Source organism: Rhipicephalus microplus, chromosome 5 (genome assembly GCF_043290135.1).
Source record: "Rhipicephalus microplus isolate Deutch F79 chromosome 5, USDA_Rmic, whole genome shotgun sequence".
Classification (NCBI taxonomy): Eukaryota; Metazoa; Arthropoda; class Arachnida; order Ixodida; family Ixodidae; genus Rhipicephalus; species Rhipicephalus microplus.
The window spans coordinates 59,641,026-59,653,620 of NC_134704.1; the positions used below are offsets into that span (position 1 = coordinate 59,641,026).

The 12,595-nt window shown below is 45.8% G+C and overlaps 1 protein-coding gene across 2 annotated transcripts in view; it reads left to right on the plus strand.

Moving 5' to 3' along the window:
- LOC119174491 (uncharacterized) overlaps positions 1 to 12,595 on the plus strand; it is a 791,579-nt gene that overhangs the window by 217,079 nt on the left and 561,905 nt on the right. For both annotated transcript variants that reach the window (XM_075895551.1, XM_075895552.1), the window contains exons 3-5: positions 8,370 to 8,472; positions 10,897 to 10,987; positions 12,197 to 12,242. In XM_075895551.1, coding sequence (XP_075751666.1) covers positions 8,370 to 8,472; positions 10,897 to 10,987; positions 12,197 to 12,242 — 240 coding nt within the window. The remainder of the gene's footprint in view (positions 1 to 8,369; positions 8,473 to 10,896; positions 10,988 to 12,196; positions 12,243 to 12,595) is intronic.

Genomic DNA, 12,595 nt, shown 5'->3' on the forward strand with positions numbered 1-12,595 from the left:
AGTGCAAAGAATCCAGTCATGACTGCGACGTCTGAAGAAGTGTATAGGTGATGTCGGCGGATTAACACTTGAAGTCATAAGCGTGTGCACGCGGCAGACCCCCCCCCCCCCCCAAAAAAAAAGGGTGCTCCTAGTTAGCCTCATACACTGACCTAATGTGGAGTGGGGTCACTGCGACAAACCTTCCTTCCTTGCCCCCCCCCCCCCTCCTGAAAGAAAGGCCTGCGCATGACTATGCTGGGGACCAAAACAAGGTGCAATAAATTTTGTTTGGTGTTTTAGCATGGTTAGGGGAGTCATGCGTGTCAGTGTGCAAAATTACTTCGCGTGGTTTGTCATCGTGAGAACTTGCAGTTTGTAGTTGGGAGCGTGTTATAAAGCGCAGCTCTCAGGAGCCTGTTCCTGCGTTGAGTGGTGTCGCCGATAGGTATGATAGACATGAAACCAATAGACATGAAAAAGTATCTGGTAGACATTGAAAAATAAAATTATCAAAAAAAAATTCTCAGCATCGCATAGAACTTCGACGTCAACCTTCAGCGCCTCGGTCGAGTATTCTAGCGCAAAACGACGCTGGTACTTGAAACTCATTTGCAGAAAATAACGCTATAGAGTCGTCATGTTGCGCAATCACTGGCGTTTATGTAAATATAGCGTGGCAGAAGAGTATAATACCAACCAGACATCGCACAGCGCTAATTGCGCAACAAAGTGTGGTTTAATGCTTCCCACACACTCGAAACTGCACAGCCATAATTCATCATCATTCATGACCCACGTGCAGAAAATTGGCTAAGTGCACATAAATTATGCTATCATACAGATGTGTCGTTGGTACCTCGTTTATCGGCAGAAAGAAGTATAATGACGTAGTCAGTTCTGTCCTACTGCGAAAAAGTTATGACTTATGGCATAGTGCATACTCTATGATCAATACCTTGTGGAAAGCCAGAACTTAAAACACAGATGGCCTTGCCCCACCACGAAGCTGCTTTCAGAATTTGCATGAGGCAATATCGTAATCGTGGGAGAGTTCCTTATATTTTGTCCAGCTGTACGGGACAAAATACGGTATCCATATTTATTCTCGCTCTAGTTATAACGTCACCATGTCACGGTCAATGGTAGACGCTGAACAGCTGCAGAACTAAAAGTAAAAAAAAAGTGGTAAAATAGGTCCACCAGCAATGGCAGCTGTGAAAGAACAGAAAATGCCAACAAGATGGAGGTTTATGGGACCATGACAGTCAAAGCAACGCAGTTCGGTAAGTCGTCTACGCCTACAGTGGACGGGGTTGCGTAGCAGTCGAGAAAGTGTCGCGAGCACGCTTTTGCTAAGTGAATGCGGAAGCGTGATTAGCCGCGTGGGCGTCGGAGCGGCAGGAGGAAAGACACAAGAACGGCCGCGGCCGCCGCTGTGAGAGAAGTAAACAGAAACCGCAAACATCGAGCGAATAAACGAGGCTTGACGGTCAAGACATTAGCGCGTGTCTGCGGCGCCCACGCCTTGTCAGGGGAATTGTGCAGTTTCACCGGACAGCGGCACTGATGTGGCTGTGAACGATTTCGTGATGCGATGGGCGGGCCGTAGGTGCTGCATTCTTTCCGCAAAACGGTGACACCGTATGATGTAGGCCAGGCGAGCGAAGTAAGCAGGCCAGCAGCCTTTCAGGCTTTTTCGCATACGTTACCAAACATTTGATCTATCTATCTATCTATCTATCTATCTATCTATCTATCTATCTATCTATCTATCTATCTATCTATCTATCTATCTATCTATCTATCTATCTATCTATCTATCTATCTATCTATCTATCTATCTATCTATCTATCTATCTATCTATCTATCTATCTATTTATCTATCTATCTATCATCTATCTATCTATCTATCATCTATCTATCTATCTATCTATCTATCTATCTATCTATCTATCTATCTATCTATCTATCTATCTATCTATCTATCATCTATCTATCTATCTATCTATCATCTATCTGTCTATCTATCTATCTATCTATCTATCTATCTATCTATCTATCTATCTGTCTACCTGTGTTGTGTGTGTGTGTGTGTGTGTGTGTGTGTGTGTGTGTGTGTGTGTGTGTGTGTGTGTGTGTGTGTGTGTGTGTGTGTGTGTGTGGCGAAAGAAGGCAGGGATGATTAGAAGTAGATGAGGAAGAAGGAGAATGTAATAAACATGGCGTATGAGCCAGGCCACGTCTCCCACTCATCATAGCATCACACGAGTCGACAGGATGGAGGCCTGCCTGCCCCTTCATCAGTCGCTCATCATCGACGCAGTTCTCCACAAGACGTCCTCACCATACATCAACTACCAAAACATCTCCTAGCAGGAAAAAAATGACCAGCAGCATGACACAACCATCGGCCGACCTTGACATCCCCAAGTACACAGGAGCAGCGGACGATGGCCCCGTGCAAGACTGGTTTCACCCGTTTGAACTCCACGCTACCGCTGCATCATGGTCGGAACGGGAGATGATCACCAACTTCACTGACTACATCTGTGGTGAGGTTACTTGACAAACATATTGGAAAACTACGAATCGTGGCAAAAGATAAAAGAAGAGATGATCGCCCGTTTTCGCGACTATCATGAAGAATTTCTTATTGTCAACCAAGTGAAAACAATCGCACTCGGTCGCCACAGTCAAAAGCACTGCTCACGCATTGGGGCACCAAGAATGAAAGCGCCCTCTAACGGCAAGGCAGCCAGATCTGTTTGCAGGAAGAGTTTGCCCTCCACCGCACCACGGTTTGCAACTGCTCGATCGAAAACCATCCTTTATGACATTACTGCACCAAAGGACTCGTGTTACGGAACCACCCTGTGCACTGTGCTCCCGGTCTTCCGTCACCTGGTCTTCCGGCACCTGGTCTTCCGTCACTTGACCCTTTGGTTGCTCACTTCGCCCACCTCATGCCTAAAACGCTCACTACGGCAGGAATAGAGCAGAGGAATTCGGAGGGTACTCGACCGAGCTCAGACTCTTCAATGGAGATTCACGCATTAAATGAGCTCAACTCTTTAGTTGCGCAGACTGACCGACATTGACAAGTAATATCTGACCAAATCACGCCTGTCACAGTGTCGCTGTCCAGTGTCCAGCCAATTGAGAGTCCAAACAACACAGGAGGCTCAGAAGCATCACCTCTCACGCAGTGCCGTGAACCAAAAGCGTCCGTTAAGAACAGCGTTGCAAGAGCCTCCGACAATCTTCCTGCTTATTCTAGCCCACAACCTTCATTACCTGAAATGCAGCATAACAGTCCACAGACTACTACCTGCCTTCTGGACACCACATCAAGTTGCCCAGAAAATCAGTGCCATGGTCTAAAACGGCGGCCACTTCAGCTCTTTCCCCAGCAACACCATCAATGCCAGCAAAACCAAGCCCAAGAACAACAGATTCTCCAAGGGCTGCACCAACAAGGACGACGACGAACGGAAACATCTTTGGAAGGACAGTCGGGGATTAATCAAAGGCGTCTACAAGCGGGTCAAGTGAAGCGACGACAAATTCAATATGTCTCGCTTAAGACAAACAAGTCATGTAATTCAAGACATTCTCGTAAAAAGGAACATCGCACAAGTTTTCTCCAAGACTCAGTCTACAATCAAAGCTGTTGAGACAACAACAACACAAAACGACGAAGAAGGGGCAAAACCACACCCTGTATTCCGGGAGGACGCAGAAATCACCGCATCAGTCTTGGTCAACGAACACGCAGACGGGTGGCGCTGCATGTGTACCAATCAAGGAAAAGAGCACGACGCCTACGCAAATCATGCTGCTGGTGCTCCAAAGCCTTCACACCACGTTCATTCCTCGCAAGTATACAAACAGTTTCATCATCTGCAGTTTCCATGTTCAAGGTGTACATGTGTTTTCCAGTACGCAACAGTCAGCCTCGTCCACCATAACTCCAGCACTTACCGGACTGCTGCACTCTCCTGTGAAGCTATAGTGTGTTTACAGAAACTTCCTTGGACATGGAACGATTTTCCCTTTTCGACAGTGTTCACTTTTAAGCCATGCATGTTCAGTTTTTGTTTCTGTTCGTCGGATGCGACTTGTGACGTAAGAAGGCAGAGATGATTAGAAGTAGATGCGTAAGAACGAGAATGGAATAAACATGGCGTATGAGCCAGGCCACGTCTCCCGTTCATCATCATATATATATATATATATATATATATATATATATATATATATATATATATATATATATATATATATATATATATATATATAGTGTGATGATAATGACTGGGGAACTTCGACACAGCCTTGACGGAGGAGCTTGTCGTAGTGGTGTTCGGACGGATGGGGCAAGCAAAAAGCTGTAAGGTTATTCACGATCCCGGAGGTGATCCCTTTCACTTTTTGGAATTCAGTGACCACCAGCCAGCTGAGACCGGTATTTGAGATAACCCCGTTGCGAGACACTTTTGCTCTTTAGGTGACATCTCGGATTTACGCGTGGTGCGTGATCCACAGACAACAAATCCAAATGTTATGGCTTTGTAGCTTATGTCAAAAAAGGGGACGCCGATAATGCAATGATAACCTTCAACGGATATTGTGGCTTGGCAGTAGAGCCAACCCGATTCCAACTGAACGACCCGTGGACCTCTCGCCTACAGAACTCAGCTTGAAGTCGACATAACCACAAGTATAAAACCCCTTGCTTTTGATGAAGTGTGAAACAAGTCCAGTTCTACCAATGCCCTGGTGGCATCACGCAGGGTTTGTCAGGGGAACTAATGCAGAAGACATTTGACAGCTGTGCAGCGACAAAAGCTCCGGCTTTTTATATACAAACAATATGCTTTTATCGGGTTTGGTACAAAGGAGGTTTCATTGAGGTCACGCAAAATTAGGGTGTCGATGGCCAGGGAGTCAAGTGTTCCTGAGGCAAGGAGGTCGCCTAACTTAACAACCAGCATTAGGCTAAAACACCTGGCCACCCAGCACCTCCACCGCTCTGCAAGACAGCAACACAGTGGTGATCTCGAAGACTTTTACTCGACAGAGCTGCCTGACCAACTCTTAGAACGAAGATGGTCACAATGATAATGATTATATGCAACTGAAGATGATGAAGGACGAATGCTGTGAAAAAACCAGCATGCTACCAGCACTTCTCAGCACTAGTACGTGCTGGCTATGACGTTGGCAAAACCAAGGTTATGGTTGGTTCGTAGCAATACGGAGTCTGAAGATAACTGGAGAATCTTCTTGTAACAGTCAGTCATAAGTTTTTTTCTGTTTGACAACCGCATTACGTTCCTTGACAAGGTGAGAAGGCCACGTACGCATGTAATACGAAGCTCTTTATTTAGCCAAACTTTTGGCCGTGAAACGGAAGCTCAGAATAGAGCAAGCAATGCATGCTGTACACTGATATCGGCGCGGAGAACGTCGGTCGTCGATAAACTGACGAGTGGCCAAGCGCGTCGGCATTTGTTCATGTATCACCGCTAGCGGTTGCGCAAGTTCCAGAGGTAACTGTAATGTTCGCGTTGAGCACGTAATCCCGTCGTAAAGCTCTAATATTATCTATATAGTTACCACTCACTCGGGCTGCTCCGCGTAAGGCAGCAGTTACATTACGCTGGTGTAGTAACATAAAAACAGAAATAAAAAAAAAGTCCGTGTGGAAATATATTGTACAAACCATTAACGCGTGTGGGCATATGCGTACCATATACTGCACATATTTCATGTCGTTATGAAGTACTAGATTTAACATTATCGCTTGTCACTTGTCAAACATTATTCTTTTGTAGAAAGTATTATTTGCGCTCTAAAAATTTTTCAGTCATGCTCGAACGAAATCCTCAGAGACTCTTCACTTTTTTCATGCACCCCCCTTTATACTTAGAAGTGTCTCCCTTATACGTCGCTTAGTCCCTGAAAGGCAGCTTCGCCGCATGGTGATGTCGAAACCTGTTTTGTCGTTGTTCGAATTTCGCGCTGGGGAGGCTTTCAAATCGTGTCTGCGGCATCGTCGGCTAGATGACGCCACCATCTGAGGGTTCTCGCAGATTCGGGCAAGCTTTTTTGTGACTGGTAATACGGGGCGTTGCATGTGTCAGCAGTGGTGTTGCATCGTCCGTGTCTCGACGAAATTGCGCACAAACGGGGATAAATTAATTACTGTGAGTTAGCGCAAAAGAGTTTGTTCATTAATTATTTCAAAGATTCAGTTTTACGAATAGCTTGCGCTTTGCACCGCACCTCACTGCAGAATTGTCGTGTGGTGAAACTTGCTTTCAGTCTACGCACATTTTAGCACAGCTTCAATCTATTTGGAACAGGGGTATCAAACTCACTTCAGCTGCCGGGAAGCACTCATGAAATGTAGTCCCGTGAAAAGCTGGGACAGTGGACATGGTTGAAGCGGCAGGAGTGAGAGGAAAAGGGAAAGAAAGAGTTTGGACGGAATGCCAGTAACATTACCATCTGAAAGAAAGCCTTTCCCATATCTCATATTTGGGCCGTTTTGAAAGGGCATTTGTTGTAAGCTTTCCTGAAGCACTTTATCAATCTACGCAATGGCTCAAATCTGGACTGTTTTTGTTATGCGGTTATGTTTCAACGCGAGGTGACCGCATCGTATGCAGTCGCCACACACACACACACACACACACACACACACACACACACACACACACACACACACACACACACACACACACACACACACACACACACACACACACACACACACGCACACACGCACACGCACACACACACACACACACACACACACACACACACACACACACACACACACAGTTCAGACCAGTCCAGTGTGTGTAGCTTACGAGCACAAATAGTTAGTCAGCGTAATAGGCCAGAAAATAATGATAGAAGCATTTAGAAATGTCAGAAGCGGTCACAATTTTACAAAATAAATACGGCACGAATACTACTACCATGTCTGGGCCAGGGGCTACAACAGAGCGGTCGGCGGGCCACGTGTTTGAGACCCCTCATTTAAACGACAGTGGGAATATGCGAAAAATTTTGAAGCATTGTGGCAGTGAAGTCATATTCTGAAATAACTTTTGCGGCATTGAAAAAAAAAGAACTTGCTAGGCAACATTGCAAATTACTGGTGTTTTAGTTAAATACACGTATCTCATTGGCTAAATGTCTCAGTGATGCACGGAGAATCGGGGCATTAGTTTGCGTTAAGTGGAATAGACCCGCCGACAAGGAAGGCATGTGTGTTAGTGCCTCTTCAGTTTGCCCACTTGCCATCTTATGGTTCGTGCAGATTGTTTTGTTTTACTTTGTTGATTGAATGGAAGATTGCTGGAGTATCATTTGGCCGTGCAGGTACAACCATAAGTGGAGGTTTCGGGCTTGTATAATCATCAACACATCAACTAAAAAAAGAAAGAAAGTAGACTAGTAGAACGTCTCAATTGTCACCGTTTACTATTCTGCGCTCACGTCCTGGTGCTGAAATCACTCCCATCATTTGGTCACGTTAGGCCGGGATTTATTGCCCCATTCTTTGTAACGGGTGGCGATCAGCCGGTGTCCTGGCCTTGAGGACTTTACCCGATGTCTCGGTGGCAGCAACGGCGTCCTGCCGTAACTGAATGGGAAATATGCGGGTAAAAAAATCATATCTAACGAAAAAAGCCATTTAAAAGAAACTATTCCCAAAGACCCGCTGGAATATTCAGGTAAAATTGCAGCATCGCACAACAAAGCGTGTTGCTTCTCAGGACAGTTGAACACCGCCCATTGTAAAGGTCCCGTTAAACACTGTGAAGCCACGTGGTTTGTAGTGCGGCACTGTAATTGGGTCTCTGATGCATATAACTAAGGGTCGTTTTTGGCAAGTAACTTTTGTTGTCCAATATGTTCTTCCTTTTTTTTTCGCCCATTTCTCATTCAGTTACGACAGCTCGCCGATGTCGCTGACTAGAGATGGCGCTACGCGCTTTTGCGCTCTAGAGAGTCTTCATGTGCGTGCGTCTCCACGCGCGTACATGAATGCTCTCTAATTCCTTCAAATCGTGATCATGCGTGATTAGGGCTCCTTTGCGTAACTAGACATTTTCCTGTACGAACTCTCATTCACCCATCGCACTGTGTCATTATCTGACTGTTGGTTTGCCCAAGGCAGCGGATTCGTTAGGGGTTGGACTGCTGGGACGCCCGTACATCAAACAACGTTCATACGCAAACGAGAGCTGACAGTAGCCTAAAAGCTACTGCGGTGGTTTTCACTTTATTATTCCTATAAATCGTATTTTCGCTTTCGGGCGCTAGACATCGCCAGTGAGTATAAACGTTCATTTGTTCTCTCTTGAAGGTTTTGACAGCCGGCTGGGAATCGTCGAGGAGCTCGCTACGTCCGAGAAGGAGTACAACGCGGACCTCAGCGGCGTCTTCAACTTGTACGCCAAACCTCTCAAGTAAGTGGCATGCAGGAGCCAACTTGATGATCGCATCCGTGTATATGTCCTTGACGAAAAAAAAAAAAAACGCAGGCTGCTGCAATTCTGGAAACAATCTGCCCTTTCCGATTTCCTGTGTTGCCTTCTGCAATTTTGGTAGGGTTTTGGTAGGGGCCGGGAGAACAAGTATTACTAGAACGAAAACCCCCGAGACCACGAGGCGTTTCGCGACATTAGGCGAAAAGCGCACGCATCGTCGCATAGTGCAGGTGGCAGATTATTAGTGGCACGAGTACCCAGTTGTGCTCTTATTCCTTTTTCAAGCACTCCCGATCGAGCACCTGCCGCAAACGAGCGCTCAAAAAAGCATGCGTCTTCGAATTCAACCTGCTACGTGAAATCGAGGCGCCAAACTGTCGCAGCAGAAACCAGCGAAAAAAGAAACATGCGTCAAAGGACTCCGCAGGTGCTGCCCTTCCCCCTCGAAAAACTTCGCGGCCACCAGCCGTCCAACCTCCTCACATTCATCGCCGAGTGACCTCCAGAATCACCGAGATGTAAAGCTTAACTCCCTAGTTGCGTCACGTGTCGCTGAGGATTCTCGAAATGTCTCGCCCCTTCCTCAGCTTTGGCTGTGCAGCGCGCCGACGAAGCTCCTCGAACTCCGAGCGAACGTATTTATGCGAGCAGCGGATGATGAAGACAGTTTACGCCAGTGTGCGTAAGGAGATGAAAGTTTTTCCGCCGTCGGGCGAAGGCTTATGACCTCAGTGACAGAAGCAATTGAGAGGAAGAAGTTTTCCACCTGTGGGTGAAGACTTGTATTAGAAGCAGCAGAAGAGTGTGTGATTACCGCCAGTGGGCGAAGACGCGTTCTGCAGTCGTAGTGCCCGACGTGTGGCCGGCGAAGAAGCTCCGTGAGTGGAGGGCGAAGATTTGACTGCGCGAGGTTTCCTGGAAGAGAAACTTCAGGGGCAGCGGAACGACGGCAGCGCTGGACTTTGAGTGAGTGGTTCCTCGAAGATAATCATTCAAACTTTATCGCAAGAACTTTGAACTGAATAAGTTTGATGAACTTTTTAGTCTTTAAGTGTCTTGGTTGAATGATGCATACCATTTCATTTCATCGTAGCGCGTGTCGTTTGTGTCCGTTGTCTTGAGTGTGTCTGGTTGTGTTGTGTAGCCCGTTGATTTGAGTATTTTGCGACTGGTGGCATATTGTATCGGACTATTGCCATGTGTGCATATTTGTTGTATTGTTTCATCTCCCCTATTTGAGAATACATTTTTGTTTGTTGTCGACTCCCGGCTCTGACTCGTTCTTTGGACTACAGCAGGCGCTCGCTGACACGCCATTTGAATAGGATAAAATCTGAATGGTCAGTGCTTTCGTGGTGCAGTTCGAGAGGCTGAATAATTGACCTGTGTATTAAGCACGGCGATTGCCTCCCCAATTAACGGGAATAGTGACAGCACCCACTTCCGCTTTTCGAGTGTTCTGGAAGAGAATTGTAAAAAATGAAACTGGCGCAAATCGCTGGTTCTGGTTCAAGTTAAGAGTTATATTAGATACATATGATATCGAAGCAAAAGTTTATTTGTCATAAGGGTCAATTAGCTTACAGGAAGATTAATAAGAATATTCGAATGAGTTGACTGAAAGAGCAAATGGTTTCCTTGTTGTGGCACCTGGTGGCCCAGATCCTAACCACCAGCTTCTTTCTACATGGCCTCCCATGATAACCCACGGAAGCATGACAAAACACAATTTCAACGCCAGAGCAAATGAACGTCGCCGTACGATTGTGACTATTAGACGCCTATAGTCAGGAATGACGGTCGCCTGCATTCTTTTTAGAAACGAAGCTGCCTAAGCCGTGGGTCGTGCGTCCTCGATGCATGTAGTTGTAGGTAGTCACCTCTCGTTTTGTTCTTGGAATGCACGCTAGATGGCGGTACTTGTATATGATGAAAAGATGTGAGATGGCGGTACTTGGAGTGTTCACTATAAAGACGGATGGATGGACGTACTTATGGACGAATGGAAGGACGGATGGACACAGAGACAGATGTAGGTATGGACGGATGGACAGTTCGTGGTGTACCGATAACATTCTCCGAAGCTCCACCCAGCTCATCATCTTTCACTCCGTGGATATGTTGTGATTTTTTTCCCTCTTTGAATAGGGACGACAATAATCAGCTAACTGCGCCATAAAGAGAAGCATAATACATATATCAGTAAGGAACTTATTACTGAACCACGCTACGGCCGGAAATCACTGTAGCTGACCAGCAACAGTATGCCTTTAATTATTGAACTGGCTTGATTCATTAATTCATTCTTTCTTTCATTTAATTAAATGCTACATTCTTTGGGTGGCAGGGTGGTTGTGAGTGCCATACCAAAACACTGTTAAATTCATTTATTTTTTCTTACAGGAGACTGATCTCTATGCATGAGGACGAGTACAAAGCCCTCTTCGACTGGATGGAACCAATTCTTTCGATCAGTAGCCTCATGACAATGAAGGTAACGTAAAAAGAATCATGGGAATACGTTTCGCGTTGTCACTTTTTCTCTTATTGGATGTGCACAGTTTGCCCGTCAATATGAAGCTACCCAGATTGACGGCCGTTTAGCACAGACCCATCAGGCACACAAGCTGTCACGTTTTCATTTTTTGTTGCCCGAAAAGTGCTCTCTTGCGGCTTCGCAACATGCTCATTTGAAATAATGACCAGAAGCCCACGAATTCTTCGCACTCCGCTCGACAAACATTAGAACGTATAGCCTCGTTTCTTACCGCCGTTGCAAAAGAGCGAGAAATTAGGCACGCATCGGTCAAGTGAAGCGTGTAAATCAAATACAGAGGCTTGCTGATAGATTGAAATGTTATGCAATGGTGCATTCTGATTGACCGAACTTATACTGTAACTGTAAGTAATTCGTTTATTTGTGTATCAAGGAAGCATGGAAAAGTTGTTTACGTTAGTGCCGGTTATCCCATCAACGCAGTAGTAGTATTAGACATTCAGATGCAAGAAAAGTAGACCGAATAAAAGAATAGGAAACGACAATAATAATAAGAAGCACTACGTACATATACAGTATCTGGAGTGTAGAGAATGTTCATATTTTAAGGTAAGTGTCCAATACGTACAGATGCGGGAGGGGGTCACGTAGATTGCCGCGGATAGAGCCCGTACAGATAGCTTTCCATGCACTTGCATACAAGACGACTACGAAATGTGTTCATTGAGAACACAGCAATATGAAATAGTACTATCATGACAATTTTGAGTGGCTCATTAACCTTGTGCTCTTTAAAAATTCAAAAATAGCGTTCACGGGGCGTTTTCGTTTGTCAGGGTGTGGCCGCGGTCAAAGCACTTTGCTAGTTGTGCGTCATCTAACGAGGCTGTTCAACCTTATCACAGTTGAATGCGCTGTTCTTTGTATTGCGGGCATTCTATAACGGCATGCTCCTCTGACGCATCGGAATTGTCAGTGAGGTAATGCTTGAACGCACAAACACAAAGCTTGAAGTAACCAAAGAAAAATCTTGAGCAGGTATTGTCGCCAAGGTCAGCACCCCCCCCCTCTCCCCACCTTCTTCGTTTTGATCGAGAAATCTACATCTGGTCTTACACTTTCTATTATTTACACGAGAAAAGGGAACTATATACTTGATTCGAATCAGCATGAGAGTAGCACTAATCTTCTCATCTCTGATTTCAGCTTCATGCCGCCTTGGAGCACTGGGATTCGCAGCACACGAAGATCGGTGAGCGATTGCATTGTTTCTTTTTAGCCGGAGACGCTGCTCCAACGTTCAGAAAAACACACGGCACGCGAATATTTCCAAGCACGTCTAAATAATTCACGCGCTCGGTTTGTGGTAGCATTAGGCACATTAGAACGTCTTCGGTACTGATAACGCAGTTTCGTCTATTTTGGTTGCGAAGTACCTCTGTTTGGCTTTAATCGCAATTCTCCTACGGTACGAACAGCACTATTTAAAGGTCCGGCCAAGTGCCACCCCTCAGGGTGACACCGCGGGCAGTTCCCACAGATGCACCTAACCTAACTGCCACGTCGCAGGCTCTCTGGACAGCCCATAGTTGATGCTGATATTCT